General features: G+C 35.3%; 1 protein-coding gene across 4 annotated transcripts in view; it reads left to right on the forward strand.

Annotated features, from left to right (window-relative positions):
- AGFG1 (ArfGAP with FG repeats 1) overlaps window positions 1–21,652 on the forward strand; it is a 68,594-nt gene that overhangs the window by 14,162 nt on the left and 32,780 nt on the right. For all 4 annotated transcript variants that reach the window (XM_061205542.1, XM_061205549.1, XM_061205556.1 and 1 more), the window contains exon 2: window positions 3,687–3,780. In XM_061205542.1, coding sequence (XP_061061525.1) covers window positions 3,687–3,780 — 94 coding nt within the window. The remainder of the gene's footprint in view (window positions 1–3,686; window positions 3,781–21,652) is intronic.

Raw genomic sequence — 21,652 nt, forward strand, 5'->3', positions numbered from 1 at the left:
TCTCTTGAGAGGATTTGTATATTCTTCTGCGATCTAGGGATACTACCACCCTGAAGCTACTTAATTCTCCATCCAGGGTCTTGGGTTTAGCAGGGATATCTCAGGTTTACCTCTCATCTTGTCTTAGTTATTGTTGGTATTTGCCTTCTGAGCAACACTGAATTTTCTTGTATGACATGGGCCACTCTTCTGGTTTCAGCTCACTCTTTTTTTTTTTTTTTTGGTCTTTTTTTTTTCTTTTGGGAAGGGGGAATTCTTTGAGAGCCCCCTTACTTTCTAGAAATGTTAACAATTAGGGGTTTTTTTTTCTTTTAAATAATTTATGGGGTATCATGTTTTAGCAGAGGAACCTTTCGAAATATCTAGTTTGCTATACTATTGTAAGTAGAAATTAATGAGATTAGATATACAAAGTGCCAGTCTAGGTTACTTTACAAATATTAATTTCCTTCTGTCTTATTAAATTATATTTTGTCTACCAATTTGTATAAGTGTGCTTGGCATCATATGGTTACTTTTTGTGGACACTTTCCTTAATCTCTTCTAAGGGTTTCTATTTTCTTTTATTCTGGAAATAGTAAATTTATGGGAAAATTTAAGTTTTTTGTTGTATATGAGGTAAATGTGTAGAATGTTCTGTAGAAGATTGAACCTAGGTAGAATTTATATCTCAGTAGTGATCCAAAGGAATTCTGCTTCTTTCTTCACTTGGTAGTTAACATATTTGGTATATTTAGAGCAGTGGTTCTCAAGTAGAAGGACTCTGCTGTCCCACCCCACACCCCTGAGGGACATTTATCAGTATCTTGAAACATTTTTCATTATTCCTACTGGGTTGGGCATGCTTCTGGCATTTAGTGGGTAGAGGCCAGGGATGCTGCCCTATCTCCTACAGTGCACAGGACAACCCCCTCATGGTAAAGAATTCTCTGGCCCAATATGTCAGTAGTGCCTGATTTAGAGAAATGAGGTAAAGATAAATTGTTGATGCTGGTGGCTATATTTGGGAGGAAAGTTTTCCAGGTTTTTTAGAAAAACTGAAAGAAAGCCTTAAGAACTGTTCTTTCATTTTCTTTCTGTAATTCTTCAGCACAGACATTCACATCCATAAAGCCAGGACTGAAAGTCCAAATTTTTTGACTACTACTAGTTAATTGAATTGTTTATTATTTCTTGCAGTTTTTTTTTTTTCTGTTACAGAATAAGTAACAGAATAAGTAACAAGTTTTCATTGTGGAAAACTTGGAGAGAATAGAAAATTATAAATAGAAAAAAAAATCAATCAGTTCCATAATCTATAAGCAAAGACTGTTAACATTTTGGGGTATTTAGTTTGTCTGTTTTCTTTGAAGATATTTTTAATATAGCTTTGAGAATACTATATAATTTTCGTCTTAAAAAAAACAAGCATAAGTATGCATAGTTGTATAGTTTTATTGTCACTTAACCACTTCCCCTTCGATAATGAAGTGTTTATGTTATTTATTTATTTTTTTTAGTATGAGTGATGTTTGATGAACATCTTGTACATAGTTAAGTTTCAGATTCCTCCTTTAGAATAGATTCCTAAAAGGTTATTCCTGGGTCAAAACACATGAATAGGGTTATTCACAGGTTGGTGAATTTATCCTACTGTCATCAGTGTATGAGACTACATTTTTTACTACAGCCTCATCAGTCTGCATTCTTCTTAAGAAATTGATAGAGTCAGCCTTCTATTTTTTTACCAAACTATTTTGTTTTAAATTAATTAATTAATTAATTTTTGGCTGTGTTGGGTCTTCGTTTCTGTGCGAGGGCTTTCTCTAGTTGCGGCAAGCGGGGGCCACTCTTCATTGCGGTGCGCGGGCCTCTCACTGTTGTGGCCTCTCTTGTTGCGGAGCACAGGCTCCAGATGCGCAGACTCAGTAGTTGTGGCTCATGGGCCTAGTTGCTCCGCGGCATGTGGGATCTTCCCAGACCAGGGCTTGAACCCGTGTCCCCTGCATTGGCAGGCAGATTCTCAACTGCTGCGCCACCAGGGAAGCCCACCAAAGTATTTTATAGTCATGTTATATCCACATACAAAGCTTTTGGAAGCTAAAAAAGGAAAAATTTTTGCACTGAAAATACAGTTAATCTACCAGAATTAATGGACTATAAAAGAGTAATTAGAGAAACCAATATGAACAAATGTAAAATTTCCTTGGAGTTACTCAATTTATGTAAGTAATCTGGCCTTGCAAAATTGTGTCTACCAGTTTTGTAAATTGAATCTTATATTAAGTGCAGTGAGAGAGCGCATTTAAAGAAGCTCTGTAATAGGTCTTCTTGTTAAGTGGGAAAATGTCCTGTCATATTTTGGTTATGAGTATGTTATGGTTTTGTTTGTTTCACAAGTGAGAAATTTTGTTCACTTATTTAAGTAATATGAATACCTTCTTTATGCAAAAATGGACATTGTGGTATGGTAGGGCCTCGAGATGTATGAGAGAATAAGCTATACAGTGCAGTGCTTTCATGAGATTACATCTGTATGTAACTTTTAAGAGTCAGGGGGTTCCCTCATTTGATGATTTGAGAAGTACAGGGATATAATTCATTGCTCCAAACTTTCTTATTCAAAACATACACCCTTGTAGCAGTGTTTGACATTACCTTGTTAGAAAGTTATTCCTTTGCTTTTTTTATTGAAAGGATACTATAAGGGAGATGGAAGGGTAGAGGGTTGGCTGGAACAAGGAGGCAGTATTAGGGAATAAGGAGAGACAAAGATGCTAACTGTGAGGGAGGGAGCAGAGGAATTTGAGAGAACAATAATAAGTCAATTCCTTTTTAAATTGTTTTGGAACAAGATAGGACTTGTTAGGATAAATATCATAAATGAATAAGCTGTGAATATGATGAATTTAGTCTTATTCTCATAATACAGATGAATTTGTAAAACAAAATGTTCTGCTTTAAAGGAATAATAATGACTTTGCTAAATTTTCACTTTTGGAAATTTAGATGATATCGTTAAAGCCTTAATTTGTGATTGCTAGTTGTAAAGGTACTTGAAAGTAATTCATATGGTAGTTGTTTCTTCATAGTTAAGTTTGGAAGTTTTACTAGGATGAAATTGCTGTGTTCAGTTTTTCCTACTGTGCAATCTTCTTTTCTGTATTTTATGACTTACCAAGAGCTGGAAGGAAAGTAATTTATTAGTTTAAAACTTCAAGCAAAACAACAAAACCTAACTTAACGTTTCTCTACTTCGAAATGTGAAACAGATAACGTCCAAACCTGACATATCATTGTCACTTTCTTAGGAAATATGAAAATATTTAAATAATTAATAACTTTGAATTCTTTACCATTGAGCCCGTCGTATATATATTATTCTCCTTCCATCAGACATACACTAAAGCAATATTTGTGTTTCCAGGAAGCTCATATGTTACAGGTACTGTTTGCTTCTAACTAGGTGGTTACTTGAATTTATCTTTAAATATATTATTTAGTGTGGGTCTGACTAAATTTACATTGACATATCTATTGTGGGGATTAATAGTTTAAGATAATTTTTAAATATTTGTAGTTTATGGAATGAAAACACTGTTCCAAGTTTAAATGTGCTAATTAAAAATGTTTTGAACTATCTGATACATAATTTTTAAAATACTATAGTTTGTAATAGTAAATCTGTAAAATATTTTATCTTTCAGGCGAGGGTTAAATCCACCACACAGGGTGAAATCCATCTCCATGACAACATTCACACAACAGGAAATTGAATTCCTTCAAAAACATGGAAATGAAGTAAGTGTTTTTTACAATTTTCAACTTTTCTGTTGGTAGTCATTTTAATAAGATTTAATAAGTTGTTTAGAATGGTGAATTTTCACTGTGTAAAAAGTTATTTTTGTATTGTATATTTAGATGTTGTAGAAAGTACTCATTTAATAATGTGTTTAGAATTAATGTCTACTACATAAATACTTTGCCTTAAACCTGAGATGAAACCTGTGTGTAAACTTTGTCAGTATTGAATGTAAAAGGCATTTTTGGAGGACATCTAGTATTGGAGTAACTGTTAGTTTTTGCTTTAAAAGACAAAAAAAAGAGAGAGAGAAAGGGAATTAACATTATGGTATTGTAGTAAACTTTTGTTAGGCTGTTGTATGATCAGCTTTCACTTGAGGACCCCTCTTTCCTTTTTACGTTTTTAACTTTAGATGTATGTGTGATGTTTAATATTGAGCAGGTGCTCAGTAGGGAGGAGGTTAGTAGTTCTGAGGGGGCAGCCTAGCGTCATGAGGAACTCAGTAGAGTAAAGATTTGCAGGGGAGCCTTTTCTTTCTACTCTGCTTTAATGGGCTTCCAGGAATTCCATTCTGTTTGTTTGCTTTCTTGTTTTAGTTCCATGTTTTTTTATTAGTAAAAGTGGTGGTCTACTATTTTTTTAAAAATCTATAAAATTAACAGCGAAAGCAAGCATGTTTTATATTTTATAATCTTGGGGCAAGGATGAGCCAGTCAACCCAATTGATCAGTAATGGCCATTATTATTTAATAGACACTTTAATTACTTCCTAGAAAGGAAATATTACTTTAGTTGTACTACAGTGGTTGCATGTTTTTGTTTTTTGGGTTTTTTTTTTTTTTTGCATGTTTTTGATATGACACAGAAAAGAATTTAAGTCTTAAGATTTTATTAATTTCAGTCTTCTTTTTCACCCTCAGAAGATATGTGCAAGCGTTTTGTACTCTTCCTCTTTTTTTCCCTAACACTTTGATAGTAACATCTTAAACTTGCTTGTCTACTTGTGATTCATGTGTGTATATGGTTCTAAAGTAGTAAAGAAGTGTAGATTTAAGATTATGAAATATTTTTAAATACATGATTTAGAGAATTGAGCACACACTTTGAAGTTTCCAGATTTTGCCGATAAAAAATTATCTTGAGTAATCAAGTTCCAGACTGATGTAGGTACATTACAGGAAAATCTAAAGCAAGATGAAAGGGCAGAAGGTGTGTAATGACAGTCAGTGTAGAAATGTATTTTTGGATTAAAGGACAATTTGAACTATTTGTATAAAGTTTGGGATTAGCCTAGCAGTGCATATTTTAAATTACTTTCTTAGAATTTTGGCCTTCTGTACAAAATTTTGGACGTCAAGAGTGGAGTCAGAAATGAAAAAATATTATCTGTTCTTAGATTAAAAATCTATTGACAGTAGATAAAGTCAGAGTAGTAGAACTGGAAAGGTAACAAACAGTGCATTGGAGAAGTAAGTAAAAAACATTCAAACCTGTCAGTAGATAAGATTAGGTGGAGACTGGTTCCCGAATACTACGATTGAAGGACCTTTTTTCCTGAAATTGTGGGAAGTACAGTTGACATGAGATTTACTCTTTTAAAAAATTTTTAAGTGTAAAATGTAGTATTGTTAACTATAGGCAAAGTGTTGTAAATGGATCTTTAGAACTTACTCATCTTGCATAACTAAACTTTATACCCATTGAATAGCAACCACCATTCTATTTTCTGCTTCTGTGAATTTGACTGTTTTAGTTGCCTCATTTAGGTGGAGTCACGTAGTACTGTTCTTCTGTGACTGGCTTATTTCACTTGGCATAATGTTCTCAAGGTTCAGCCATGCTGTTGCATATGACAGGATTTCTGAAGGAACAGTTATTAAGACTGTAATATCAAAATAAATTTAGAATATATGAAAAGAAATTTTAGGTAACTCATTATATCAAATAGTAGAAACAAAATACGAACAATAGAGATGACTGAATCTTTATGAATCTTAAATCCTAAAAGGAGTCATGCAAATTAATAGGCCATTTAAAGCCCTCACCATGACAGTCACTGTACTAGGTACTTGGATACAGTTATAGAAATGGCACATAGGCTTAGCTGACATAGAGCTCATGGTCTAGTTAGGGAGACAGGTATGTAACAAATAATTACAACAGTGTGTTAGATAATTAATGATAAAGAATAAGAAGTTTCAGAAGTAATGTGGAAGGAGGGACTCAATCTGTTGGTGAAAAGGAGAGGATTGGGAAGATCTCACAGAGGGGGCTGAACATTTGCTGGCTTTTGAGGGTGACTAGGACTTAGGCTGGCAGAAAAAGATATTGCAGGCAGAGCAAACACAGTGCACAAAGAAAAAGAGAAATTTGCAATGGTTCTTACTGCTAGAAAGTGTACCAACCATTTAATTACTTGTTAAGGGAGAAAAACATACTTTCTTGTGTCCCTAAGGACATCTTAGAACCAAAATATTGGACTAGGTATATTTGATTCTTTACAATATTAGCAACATCTGTGTTCTTAAAATTTCAAGAGATGTATAGAAGGTGAGGATTGATATCATGAAATGCAGGATGATTGGTACAACTTAATAAAAAACTATAGACTTGAAGTGCAAGTGCTTTATTATCAGTTTATCTTATTTAAACATTTAAATCTTAAGTATAACATGCATAGAGAAAAAATACAGATGTTTATTTTTTGTTTCAAATTATGTTGCCATATTTGCACTGTGTGTTCTCTCTCAGTAGTCTGGATCATATAAATTTTGGATTAAAAAGAAGGTACTATCATACATCTTGTGCATGAATGGGTTCATGCCTGAAGTTAAAAGATCAAAAAGTATATTAACTGGCAGAAGTCTTGGATCTTCTACCCCCATGAGGAAGTTTTAACGTTGTGAGGGGCATGTTTGGTTGTCACGATTAGGGAATGTTGCTGGCTTAAGCAGGCAAGCACCATGGTTGCTGGATGATTCACAAGATGTTGAATAGAGTTAACCTATATTCCACATGCTTTGGATGTTCCTCCAGACCTTTATAAGTGGGGAAAAACCTTCTTACAGTCGGTCTGCATGTATAACTTAAATCTGTTTTATATGCTTTCATTAATAGTCGTGAACAACTTATTGCCAGAAGTCATGCTGCCAAGTCCAGAATCAAGTGTGGGAGGGGACTACCAAGTTACAGGGCAGAGGGCTTGGATACAGGAAGCCTTTAATTGAGACCGTTGATGCAGTGACTTGACACATTTGTATATCTGGGAAAGATTTCACTTTTCATTGAGAACTTTACTAAGAATTGTTCACTGTTTTTGGCAAGTCACAAAACTGGTGGCAGCACTACTCACGGTATTTGAGTCATTAATAAAGTACATCTGAATTGGTCTGAGTTGGTAGCTGTGGTAAGCAGATGATGTTATTAGTATTTATAAATATGTATCACGGACACCCTTGATGTTTATAACATATCATGAGTATCTACAGATATAGTTTATAAGTTACTTGAATATTACTCTAGAATTCTTAGACTCCTACAGTGTGTTCATTGGAGGAGATATGTACATTATCAGGTTTTAGAACATACCTGCCAGATGTTAGTAAAATATTTTATAGCAAAGCACTTTGTGCTTATTGGTGTTGACATTTTTTCCAAAAGTCAAATATTTCACAAAAAATTTTCACATATTTATCTTGTAATGCTTTCTTTTGTATCATGATGTTACTTTAAAAAAATCTTTAGTGGTTTGCTCCATATGTCCTCTTTTATGATGTTGTGGGTCAACCGTGGTCCTCTAGTTGAAGGAATTTCACTATTGGGTTAACTTCTGATTATCAAACTTAATGGAAGGAAGGCTGGCTAACAGTGCTATAGATAATTCAGTAAAAGGAAAATGTAGAAGTAATTTTATTTTGAACCATACAGTTTTTCTTTTCTAGTAATAAATTAATCTTCCTAATTATGTTTCAGGACTGAGAGTAAAAGGGTTACTGCTGATGCTCCACAGGCATAAAATCTACATGTAGAAATAAAATCATGCATTGATTGACAGTATTTGATCATCTTTATGCTAGATTAAAAAAAATAAGCCCCAACCCAGAAGCTAAAGCTTTAAAAAAATCCTTCTTAAACAGTAGACCCATAAGGTAAGGTGTGCTTTTCCCTGGTTAACATTCATGATTGATTCATTCTTCATTCTTGAAGCAGAGATTTATTAATCATCTACCATGTGCCAGGGATTGTCCTTGGGTGCTAGGGATACTGTCCATGATTTGTGCCCTCAGGTAAAGCTTACAGTCTAGTAGGGGAGAGAGACAGTAAAAATCAGTTTTGTCAGTTCCATTTTGGTATAAGAGTGAGAAAGGGCTTCAGTTTAGAGTTGTAAATGCTTGGGATTATGCAGATAGTTTTTTTCAAGAAGTTATACTTATGGCTTAAATAGGCTTTATTTTATGAGACAGCTCTTTAGGCCTTTTGTGTAGTTAAATTGCATCTTTGGGAAGATTAGAGCTATTTTATAATCAGAAACAAGCATTGCCACAAAGAAAAATATTTTGATATCTAAAAAATTTAAAATTCCAAATTCACATGCTGTGACAGTTTTGCTGGAATATTCAGGTATCATTTTATGATATGTTATACTCAATCTATTATGCTGTTAAACAGGACATTAGTGGTTATTTCCTAAATCATCCTGTCTTATAAACTATAATAAGTGATGGTCATTCTCAGTACAGAACAGTGGACTCTGTAAAGTAGAAGGCCAATATCAGAAAGAGCCCGTAGGCCATTATCATAGTAAAGACAATGAGCTTTTGAATTAATCCTGAATCAGGGCATGGAACTGTCAGGGAGTTTCAAAGTGTTGTATTCATTTCTTTTAAGTTTGATTAAAAACTAAACAATCTAACCCAAACTGCAGCTCTGTAGGGAAATTGATAAAATTTGGGCTGGGCCTATTAAAAGAGTCCTTGAAGTGCAGTGGTCTTGTGCAGAAAGGATTGGATTTGGACTTGGAAGGTTGAGAACGATGGACAAGATGCCTCTGAGCCTCAATTTCTCTAAGTGTAAAATAATAACAATATCTTAATATAGAAAGGCTAGAATAATTTGAGCTCAAGCACCCTGTGAAAGTTCCCAGCATATTTCTTATAGAATAATATAGATATTCAGATGTTTGTTGAATCAGAATCTAAGATAGTAGAAGGTATAGAAGGATTATCAATATTATTTTTTTTTTTGACTTTTTGCTCAGAGTGGTTTCATTAGGGGAATTTTTCACTTTTAGAATACAGTAGCATCATTTACATTAATATTTAGGTTATGTATTTAAACTCTTGGAGCATTTTAATTATATGCTGAGCCTAAATAATATTAGTAAAATTTGGCAGTTATTTTAGTAACAGCATATTAAATGTCATTATTTAGTGGCAGAGTTAAGTTACATACTCATTACTCCAGGGTCTACAATTACCTTGCTGTCTGTGCAGAGGTTGGCAAAACTGTTTCTGTAAATGGCCAGATGGTAAATATTGAAGGCCACCTACGTACAGTCTCTGTTGTATATATTCTTGTTAGAAAAAATCTTAAAAAAAGTAACCCTTTAAATATGCATAAACCAAATGATCAGGGGCAGTACAAAAATAGGCCAGTGACCCAAATTTGATCTGCAGGTGGTTGGTTATAGACTCCTGGTCTATGGAATTCCAAAGTTTTCAGTTCTCAATATAAATTCTTTTATAACCTTGCTTCTTTTCCTAGTTAATCTTTTTCTTGCTTCATTACCAATAGAAATGTTTGAACGCCAGTGGTTTCTGGTTTGTTTTCTATATATGCTGTCTGTATCCCACTTTTCTTGCCATTTTGCTCAAGCTGAATCATTTATCCTGAATCTTTTTTTCAAGACTTATCAAAGTTTTTACCCTTCCATCAAGTCTTTCAGGAGTATTTTAGCCCACAGGGACTAACACTCCCCCCCATACTTTAAACTTTTTTTTTTTAATATAGCATTGACTCTGAGATTTTACACAGATTTTTTTTATTGCTCTCATAGTTTCTTCTGTATTGGTCTTATTACCCTCAAAACATTATAGACATTTCCAAAGCATAATCTTATATACTTCTTCATTATACCTAGAGCAGTGAGAATGATGAATGTGTGTGTTTGTGTTTGTGTGTGTGTGTACATATATGTATATGTAAATGTGTGTGTATTTTATTTTATTTTTAATTTTATTTTAATTTTATTTGTTTTATTTTATTTTATTATTATTATATTTGTAAAAATTCCTGGGCTTTACTCCTCAGAGATTCTGACCCTGGGTGTGGGGTGAGGCAGAGGAGTGTCTGTCTGCATTTTCAGCCAGAAGCCCCATGTGATTCTGTTGCTGATGGCTACAGACCACCTTTTGAGAGAACCAGTATAGTAACTAAAGGCTCCATCCAGTCTAGACTCAAAATAATCTGTGGTCTAGTTTCGGCACCACTAATTGATAAGCCTTGTTACCTTGGGGAAACTGCTTTTCCCTGAGCTTCATTTTCCTTTGTACTCTATGGGAAGTACCTGTCCTGCCTCTATTTGATGAGGTTGATTTGAAGGCAGTATATGTGAAAACGTTTTGAAAACTGATGTATTGGGTAGATGGAAGATGTCAGTTTTAAGTGCAGATGTACTTTTTCATTGACTTCTAAGCTCAGGGGAAAAAAAAGTATCATATAGGAAAATGGTGTGCTTTGAACTGAATTTAGTTTAGGGAGATTTTTGCAGAATTACAGTCAATATGATGGTATTAATCAGTATGAAAAGTTAATTCAATAATAATAGTAACATTTCAAAAAATTTTAACTAAAAGTATGTAATTATTTGAGAGACTAGCTTCCTAGTGAGATATTTGAGGTTTAAAACCATCTAGCTAAAATATCGAAGCATGTTCTGTATTAAAGAGGCTATTTGTTCAACTTCTGCATATTTATGAAGAAACACATATTTTAAAGTCTGGCCTCTATTTTGAAAGAAAGGCGAGGTGTTAAGAGTTTCTAAAAATTCTGCTGAATCAAATCAGTAATGACATAGTAATCTTTAAAATATTCAGAGTGCATTCTTTGATATTAGTTGTTGGCTTTCAGAGAAATATCTAATAATACTAATTAACAAAAAGAATGTTGGAAATGTTATCTTCGTTTTGTACATATTGTAGCATGTGGATCTTTCTGAATGATGACTGAAAACTCAAGAGTATTGTAGAAGGAGCTGGACGGTAGTTTGTAACTACTCTGAGCATTTATTTAACTTTTTATTGCATTTGTATCCCAGTTCACATTATTTATTTCCTTCTAACTCCTTGCTTCAGCCATTCTAGCTTCCTCTTATCTCTCAGCTTTTGTTTCTTTCTTTCTTGCCATTAAGTATGTTATCTTTTTTTTAAAAAAAAAAAATCTTACTTGAATCTAATTAAAAAGAAAATTATTCATTCATTTTGTTCTTTTTAAAACTTTTTGTTGTGGAGCTGCTCATATATCTACACAGTAGACAGAATAATGTACCAAACTCCTGTCCCTTTTTTATTATGTGAAGCAGATCTGAGACATACAATTTTCCTCTGTAAATTCAGGAACTAGATGTTATCTCTAAAAAAGGACTTTAAAAGAGTATATAACTCCATATCGTTTTCATATCCATAGAAATTAATAGTAATCTAATTACATAGCTAGTGTTCAAGTTTCCTTTTATTTCATAAATTTCCTTTTTTCTCTTCCCTTAAGTATATGTTTGAATAGAGATGCAAGTAAGGCTCACATGTTATGAGTGGTTAATATGGGTTTTGAAACTCTGACAAAGGATTGGAGGCTAGATGGGTCAGACTTTGGCCTGCCTAGGCCTGGCTGGGACCAGGCAACTTCCTGGGGCCTGTACCACTTGGTCTATGGGATAGAGTCAGGTTTGTGCCAGGACAGTGGGGGCCTCAGACCAGGTGGTTACTCTGGGGCTGGATAACCTGTAACTGGGGGCCCTGCCAGCTCAAGTCCCTGGGAAACATAGCAGTTGAGGTGAATCCCAAGCTTTGCAGTGAAACTCGTAGTACAAGTTCCCCCGGTACATATCTGAGTTGTAGTCTTTCACGTGTGTCTTCCATTGCTCCAGCATCGCCTGCTACTAGGCTGCTGAAAATCGATGTTGGGTTCTTATTATAGAGCAGGAATGCTAGTTGGTTGCTAGGACCAACCAACAACCAACAACTGGCATTCATCTTGGCAACAGAAGATGCCATCTGGATGCAGGGTGCTTTATGAGCTGGTAAGAAGGAACTTAAGACAAGCTCTGGGGCCATAGATTTTTGAGGAATTGGTGATGACATCGAAGGTTTTTTGGTTCTGTTTCATGAAATTCAAGCCATCCTGCACAGGCAAGATCATCTTTGGGTAGTAGTAGCCATAGGCCATGCCTGGCAGGAACTTCTTAGAGATTTAGATGGTATCTTTTGTCAGTTTTCTCCTAGACGATGGGCTCCACCAGTTCGCCAGGGATGATCTCTTACTGGCCTGTGATGCTAGGATTTTTCCAAGGATGGGGTGGCTGTGAGCAGTCATCTTCTGGCACCAGAACCTGTCCTGCTTTGTGCCACCTAACTGCAGTATGGTGCCATAAGTCTTACTGAAGGTGAGCAAGGTCTCCTGGTAGTGTGAGTGCTGTAGCTGCTCTGCTAGAGGTGGGCCTGGTTGGGTTATCTGCTAAGTTGTCTCTCATACCTCCCTCTCATGGATGGCCATAGCAAGATCTTGTCCCCGGCAGAGGCTGCTCAAAGCCACAGCACAATGGCCATATTTGGCTGTCTTCTGCCCCCCACCTCTCAACATTTTATTATGAGAAATACATAAAACTTTAAAAATTATGCAGGTACATTAAACACGGTGCTGTATTTGCACTAGCAAATATCTGTGTGTGTCTCCATTTGATCATCCACCTTATATTTTTCTTGCATTTCAAAGTAATTTGCAAACATTAGTTCATATCACCCCTAAAATTTTTTGTATATCATTAATTAGAATTCGATATTTGTTAAGAGTTTTTTGAGGTATAATTTATGCACAGTGAATGTAAAAGTCTTAAGTGTACGTGTGGAAGAGTTTTGATAAATGTATCCAGTTTGGTAACCCAGAGTCCTATAAAGATACAGAACATGACCATCATTCCCCCAGAGTCCCCCTAACATCTCTTCCTGTTCAATCCCTCCCCTTTCCAGAGGCAACCACTGTTTTGATTTTTATTCATACTCGTATAAAGAAAATAATTAAGAATGTGCTTTTTTTGTTCTACAAATAACAAATACTGGAAAGGGTATGGAGAAAAGGGACCCCTCCTACACTCTTGGTGGAAAGGTAAATTGGTGCAGCTACTATGGAAAACAGTATGGAGGTTCCTCAAAAAACTAAAAATAGAGTTGCCCTATGATCCAGCAGTTCCTCTCCTCGACATATATCCAGACAAAACTATAATTCAGAAAGATAGATGCATCCCTATGTTCATAGAAGCACTATTCACAATAGCGAAGACATGAAAACAACGTAAGTGTCCATCAGCAGATGAATGAATAAAGATGTGGTACATATACACAATGGAATACTACTCAGCCATAAAAAGGAATGAAATAATGCCATTTACAGCAAACATGGGGGACCTAGAGATTATTTGTACTACGTGAAGTAAGTCAGAAGACTTATCGTATGATGTCAAGTATATGTAGAATCTAAAAAAATGTTACAAATGAATTTACTTACAAAGCAGAAACAGACTTAGAAAAGAAACTTATGGTTACCAAAGGGGAAAGGTGAGGGGGAAGGATAAATTAGGAGCTTGGGATTAACATATACACACTGCAATATATAAAATAGATAATCAACAAGGACCTACTGATTGCCTTTTCTTTTGATTATGGATCACGCTCTCTTGTTTCTTTTTGTGTATCTAGTGATTTTGGATTATATCTAGAGCATCGGCAAATGGTAGGTTGTAGAGCCTCTGGGTTCTGTTTTGTTTGTCCAGAAAGTATTGATTTTGTTTGTTTGTTTTGTTTACTTTTTACTTTAGCAAACTCTGCCTCTCCTGGTGGGAGCCAGTTGAAATCTCTGTTCAGTTCTTTTAGTCCTTAATTGAACTGCTTTGAATTGTCCCTGTACATGCCTCGATCAAGGGTGAGCCAGAGATTTGTGCAAAGTTGTTATGCAAGTTTTGCAGCTCTCCCTTCTTGGACATACCCTTCACTTTCCAGTTGCTGTGGTTGTGAACTCTGTCTTTAAGCTTTTAGATTTGTGGATTTCTCCTTGAGTTTTGGCAGCTCTGCTTGGCAGAGGTCTGCTTTCAAATGATGATCCTTAAAAAAAGAGTAGATACTTAGTGCTGTTTCTTTCTTACAGGTGTTGACTCTTCTCCAGAATCTGTTTACCTTGTGGTTGCTTTCTAGTGTCTTCTGGTAATTCTTGTAATGTGTGCTGAGTTTATAGTTGTTAATTTCTGGGAGCTGGGTTTTAATTTGAGCTATACTGACGTTACTGGAAGTGGAACCTGCTCTGCTTGTCTGTTAAGTTTTTTTTTTATTCTATAAGTTTCCCCTTCAGTTATTTACTCCTATTCTCTCTCCCCCTCCCTTTTTCCCTCTCTCAGCTCAGTAATTTTTCAGTAGTGTCCCACTATCACGATTTTGCTGATTCCATCCATGCAGTGTCAGTGTTCCTCTGTCATCTCAGTTCCCTATAAATTGATAGTCGGATCTAGTAGCTTCCTAAGATTCACATTTAATTGAGGGAAGAGGGAAGACTTAGTGTTTCATAGGGTGGGTGGTGTGTTCTTTTGTGGAGAAACACATTTTCGTGTTTTTGTCTGTGTTGAGAGGGGGTGGCTAATACTCTATGCCTACATCCATTAGTAGGGATTGTAAAATGGTGATAACTTAGTCTGGGAACCTGTAAGGGGATCCTTAAGACCTTTACAGGGGTTCTCTGAGGTCAAAAAATTTTTTAATAATAATTCTAAGACTCGATTTGCTGTATTTACTCCCAGTCTCATGAGTATACAGTGGAGTTTTCCAGAAGCTACATAACATAATGCAGAAGCTCATCAGAAATCAGCTGTCTTCTATTTAAACAGGTATTAATGAAATTTGCAAAAATGTAAAGCAGTGCCACTCTTCTCACTAATTTTTGCTTCAGAAAATATAGCTATTTTTACGATTAAAAGTTAGTTATATTAACATACAGTAGTTTTATTGCTGTTAAAAGTACATTAATATTGCCTAGGATGTGGGAGTAGGGGTAATGTAGAGCGACTGCTAATGGATATGGGATTTGTTTAGACTATAATAAAAATGTTCTAAAATTGAGCTGTGCTGGTGGCACAACTCTTGAATATACTAAAAACATTAAATTGTACACTTTAAATAGGTGAATTAAATGTTATACAAATTATATCTCAATAAAGCTTCTAAAAAGTCAAAAAAAAGTACATTAAAACTGTTTTTCATAAATATCAGTAGATAGAGTGCACATAAACAAAGCCATTTATGGTCCTCAACATTTAACTGTTTTTAAAATGAGTTAGTTCTGTAGCATCTCCCACAGTGACCAATCAGGGTGTGTGTGTGTGTGTGTATACAATAAATTGGTCATATGTATATCATTGTGAAATTGTTTATTTGACTTATTTCAGTCAGTAGCAGTTATTCTTGTTGATGTTCAGTTGTCCCCTTTGGACAGTTAGATAATCTGTTTTGGAAACCTACTATAACTTACCACTTCTGCAAATCTCATTTTTACTTAGAAGAGCTTTCCCTAAATATTCCTTTTCCTCTTTTTATATTAACCTGTGAGCCATCTGTCTATTTGCAAATATTCAAAGAAAACTAAATGTTTCTTCTCATGACTGATTTATGTAGAATATGGTACAGATCACGTTTACTTCAGAGACTTGTTTTGCATTTGGGCCAGTTAATCTCTCTGTTCCTTTGCCAAGGGCTACATTCCCAACCTTAGTCAACTGCCTGGCAAATGCATGCCTTCAGTCACCAGGACAACCAGACAATAGAGTGTCAGTCCAAATCAATCACTATTATTGAGCCTTAGATGAAGCTAAACAGTGGATGAGTAGTGTTCATGCTAGAGGTGGTGCTCTGGTATTGATGCTATCCCTAAACATTGATAATCCACGAACAGTTCTTACTTCATATCAAGACAAGTAAATAAAACTTCTTAATATTCAGTTCTAAATGAAGTATCAGACCAACTTACCCATTCTCCTCCCTTTCTCACCTCTGTGTTTATTCTTGTTATATTCTGAAAAATGTAAAAAATGTAAAACTTGCCCTGTAGGGAGAGAAACATAAACCTTTGGTAATTTTTCCTTCTTGGCAAGCTTGCTTATCAGATTCATACTGTCTTAGGGAATGAGAATGCTTTGCTTTAAGAGACTTCACAAATTAAGTTTAGAACAAATGGAACCAAAATGTTGGTGGGAATTTTTTTTAATACCATTTTAGCAAATGGTTCTAAAGTTTATCCAAAAGCTCAAAAAAAGTAAAACTAGCTGGAAAGAATTTATAAAGCAAAGAGTAAATAGGATTGGCTCTAGTAGATACTAAATGTGTCTCTATGTTTATAGGCAGTAATTTGCAATGCAAACTTGAAGTAATTAATTACAGTAATCTGAAGCTAGTGCAGGGCCTAGTAGACTAGATCTGTGGAATAGATCCTGAGATATACTATAATCCTTATGTATATTAAATATGTATATGAAGTTATTATAAAATAAGTTCAGCAGTCTGCTGTGGAAGGAATTTGTTATTCAGTAAATGGAGAGTCAATTAGAATGTTAACTGACATGGTATGCCAAAATAAATTTCAGAAAAATTTTAGAGTTAGGAAGCCATAAAAATATAGAAAATAGTCTCAAAGTATTTCCCTACAAGATACTTATTCATCTTAAGGGGAAAAATAGTGTCTTTACTGTGGAGAAATCTGGCCTGTATTGTTTTAACCAAGTGATTAAAGTTAACATCACCAGGAATGGGACAAACTGACATCATGTGCTTCCTGATATGATGCACTGGGAAGGATACAACATCACTTATGTGGTATTCCTTCCCAAAATGCATAACATAAATTTAATTATGAGGAAACCTAAATTAAGGAACATACTATAAAATAACTGACTTGTACTCTTCAGAGATGTCAAGGTCATTAAAGACAAAAACAGACTAAGGAACGGTTCCCGATTAAAGGAGACAAGACAGTTACGGATACTGTACCAGGAGAACTTTTTCCATTTGCTGTTAAGGATACTGTTAAGATAATGGTTAGTCTGTAGATTAGATAGTAATAGTATAAAGTGTTAATTTCCTGATTTTGATAATTGTGTTACGGTTATAGGAAAGAATGTCCTCATTTTTAGGAGATACACATTTAGAGATAAAAGGTTCATGTCTGTAATTTAAATGGTTCCAAAACTTTTTTTGGAGAGAGAATGATAAAGCAAATGTTAATCTTAGAGACTCTAGGTAAACAGTACATGGGATTTCTTTCCACTACAATTGCAACTTTTCTATAAAACAGATTATTTCATAACTAAAAGGCAGGCAAAACTAAATGGTAGTGTTTAAGGTTAGCTGACTACATATTTAACATTTAAATGTGTGGAGACTTTATAGACTAAAAGCAATGGAAGAAATCACAAAAGTAAAAATTGGCAAATTTAGCTAAAACATGGAAACTTATTAAAGACATAGCATACAAAATTGAAAGACAGAGCAATACAGGGTACAGGGTAATTTACATATGTCATCTTAGTTTGATAAAATAGGGCAGTTGATAATCTTTCTCCAAACTACTTGCCCCTTTGCTAATATACTAAATCTTACATTTATAAAGCTGTTTATAATTTATAAAGCACATTCATGAATAAACGTGTGTTTAGGAGGTGGGGGGCAGCTTACCAAGCTCATGCTCCTTACTGAAGAAAGGGGGGAAGCCTACCTCTCCTGGGAAAACCACAAAACACACACACAACACACAAAACACACAGCTGTTTGGACTAAGAATGGATGCCTAACCCTAGGGGCCAGGGACTAATCAGATCCTCTCTCTTTTACGAAATTGAATTAAGGTTCACAGAGGCTGGACTGAAAAGATGAATCACTTAACCGAAAAGGCAGTATGTAGTTGGGCCATGTGCAGTCTTAACAAGTAAACAGGAAAAAACAAATTGTACTAAGATAAGCAAGAGCAGGGATTAGACATAGTATGAGAAGCAAAAGCGATAAACTATGTGTTTGCAGGGGGCGGGTTGTGGAGAAGGGCTTTGGAAACAGGTTATCAGACTGCCTAGGTCCCAGATGGCTTCCTGTTTGCAGTGCAGGTTCCCATGTTTTAAGTGTTACTGTTCACTTTGCATAGACTTGTTTTATCTGATCAAATGTGGCTGAGTTTTGGTTCTTTGCAACCTACCTGGAATGCAGTTCTGACATTAGAGACATTAAATGAAACAAGGCATGGGAGTGTGCTGTGAGTCGTATATACTGACTTTTACCGTAGGTGTCTGAATTAGATCTGCTGGTCTCCTTCACAACTCGCAAACACTTGAAATTAAGGTTTATTGCTATTTCCACTTCATTTAATTTCTCTCTAGTATCCTAAATATTTTCTTCTTTTATCTTTTCTATTTCTTTGTAATTATCAGTTATTTTGAAAAGTGTTACTCTCTCCCTGAAACTTAAACTCTGGTACTTTTCTCCTTTATTCTCAAGTGAATGGGTATGTATTATAATTGGCCCTTAGATAGTCCTCACTCTTGGAAAGTTCTTCCTGCAGGGAAAGGCTTCTTTCATTTTATGTTCATCTCTCTGTTGTTATTCCCCATGCACATTATAACACATACCTCAAAAACAGGCTTTTATTTATTATACTATTTAAATCATTATTATTCTTGGATGCTGGGATGGTATCATAGTAAGTCCACGTTGCACGTAATTCAGGCATCGGCAAGCGTTTTCTATAAAGAGCCAGATAGTAAATATTAGGCTTTTGTATCATACAGTCTCTGTTGCAACTACCTAGCAAAGCAGCCCTAGACAATAGATAAACAAGCGGACATGGCTGTGTTCCAATGAAACTTCAGCTATAAACACAGGCTGTAGGCCAGATTTAGCCTGGGAGGTATAATTTGCTAACCTCTGGCCTAAATTTGATTTGAGAATTTGGATCAGTGAATTTATTACTTCTGCGTAAGTTGGTAAGCTGAATGTTCTAGGTCAGCATGTATATTTTAGATGGAACGAAGGGGAAAAAAAGATAATTTCTACTGTACATATATTTCAGGGCTGTTAGGAAGTTGCTTCCACTCATGCACCAGATATTTATTTAGTGTCTGCTCTATGTTTGGCAGGCACTGAGAATACAGATAGTGGCGAATCAGAGAGAAGGTTCCTGCCACGTGAAATTTACATTTAGAAGTTGTGAGATAAAGGTCTGTGAAAATAAATAATACATTGTGATAACGTGTATATGAGTTTTGGTGTGGGGAATGTTACCCCTTTAGAATGGGTGGTCAGGGAAGACTTTATGAGGGGGCCTTTGTGGCTGGAAAGAGTGATGATGTAAGATGAGTTTGGAGAGTTAATCAGGCGTAAGATCCTATGGGGCCTAAACAGGTGGTGATGAAGAATTTGATTCTTAGGCTAAGGAAGCCATTATAAGGTAGTTCGTGCTTAAATTAAAAAACAACAACAACAAACTAGGATTAAATAAATTGGATTTGATGTCTCATAAATCTGATACTCCCTCACATACCCAAATTATCTGTCTGGTTCACAAAGGCTCTGGTGTCTCGGTGGTCTGCACATACAGCTTGTGCATGCCTGTTTTCAGTGACTCAGTTGCATATGTTCTAATTCTTGCTAAAACATTTTTTAAAACCAAATTTTAAGATGGAATATTACCATACAGTCCTAAAAAGATGTAAATAATTGCAAGACTGTCTGTTTCTTTGCATAAGGCACATGGATAGTGTTATTTCTTTAAGCATTATTAATGAGTATAAATCCTTTATAGATAGGTCATCACTGAGAAATAACCTGTCAGCTGTTGACCTAGAAATACTAGCATAGTCATGCTCATGTAGACTTGGGTGAGTGTAGAAAATTTTAATAATGTACTTGTTTTTTCAGTATTTAACTTAAATCATGACATATATATGAGATATTGTTTCTGATTGTTAGTTTTTAGGACAAAATAAGGCAAAAAAAAAAACCCCCTTGTTTTCCCTTTTAGGGAAAAATGTTATGTTGCTGATAGAATTTGTGTAGGTCTATCGTAACTCTCCAGAGAGCTTCTAATGTTAATATTTATTTCTGTTAAATTTTTCTTTCTGCTTCCAAAAAGTGGATGTTAGTTACTTGCTCATGAATTTTTCAGTTCTTTAAGTCTCCTATTTGTTCCTATATTTTATGGGCAGTACTGTTAACTGCTGTAATTATATCTTACAGAAGAAGGCGCTCCATCTCTCTACTGAGGAGAGAAAGGACAGAAAGGAGTCTGAACTCTAGTTGATGTGTATAGATTGGCTTAATCAAAAAAGTTTCTCTACTTCCAGAGCATCTTTCTGTCCTTTCCTTATTTTTATATCTTTGGACCTAGAGGTTGCAAGCAGGGTCATGTCACATTGTTTATTCTTTGTATCTCTTTTATGAAAATAAGGGGTTGTCTGAATCTTAAAGGTAAGTATCTATTCCAGCAAGTTTCCACCACTCTTATTTTGTTGTCCCTGAGAGGATTATAAAACTATAACATGTTATCTCTATTCATATCTATTTGTCTGATGCAACACTGTTTTCTTACTCTTCCTTTTGTATGTGAGTAATTGAGAATTAGTATGGATGTTCCCTGTTTTTGGTGTTCATAATTGAGTTTGTTAAATTGCTTGCACTGCATGTATTTACTATCATGATTTAGGTTCAGTGCTGCATAGCTTTCAGCTGCCCTTCTAACTCTAGCTTTTATCCTGCTCTGTCTCCAAGCACCTGGTTTGTCTGGATACGCGAATGGGCTTTATTGCCTCCTGGCTTCTGGGAGGGGGGGGTTCCGCTGATGGGAGAATGTTGTCAGCGGATCAAAGAAAGGAAGGAGGGAAAGGTTAAGATATTTACTTTCTAAACTTCTTTCATGTGGGATTTCTGTAGCCTGGCTGCCTCCTTTCATTGAAGGTCAAAACTCCCATCAAATAGCCTTCTTAGTTTTAAGGTTGCCAACCACTTCCTCTCCTTCTACCTTCACTGCCAGCAGGTGGTGGTAGGTCCTCCTGTTGCTAACCCTGGGACACTATACTCTCACTTGTGATTTCCTTACAGCCTACCTACGCTTTGAACAGTCTCTATTAAACTTCTCAAATTACCCAAATTGAGTGTGCCATCTGTTTCCTAAGGCAACCCTGACTGATAAATATACTTTAAAGTATTTTAGATTCTGTCAGTGGTTATTGTGATTGCAATTCTAAAGTGGATTAGCACTAGAATAAGGGAAAAAATTATTCTGACAGTTTCATGAACTTATTCTGTTGGTTGATGTGTGATTTTATTTTTAATTCCTCCATAAGATCTGGTTTTGAGTAGTATCGGCCTAGTTACTGAACACTTAATACGGCACAACCCATTGTTTTCAGTATTGTGGGGAATTCAGAAGTAGGTGAGACACATGCTCAGTAATTCTAATAAAAAGCAGTTTGTGGTGAGTTTCATGTGAGAATTACAAAGTGCTATAGTAGTTCAGAGAGGGTGATTGTTCCATTAAGACCACTTTGATTCCATCTGCAGCAGGACTGAAGAGAGACCT

Source organism: Eubalaena glacialis, chromosome 1 (assembly GCF_028564815.1).
Source record: "Eubalaena glacialis isolate mEubGla1 chromosome 1, mEubGla1.1.hap2.+ XY, whole genome shotgun sequence".
NCBI lineage: Eukaryota > Metazoa > Chordata > Mammalia > Artiodactyla > Balaenidae > Eubalaena > Eubalaena glacialis.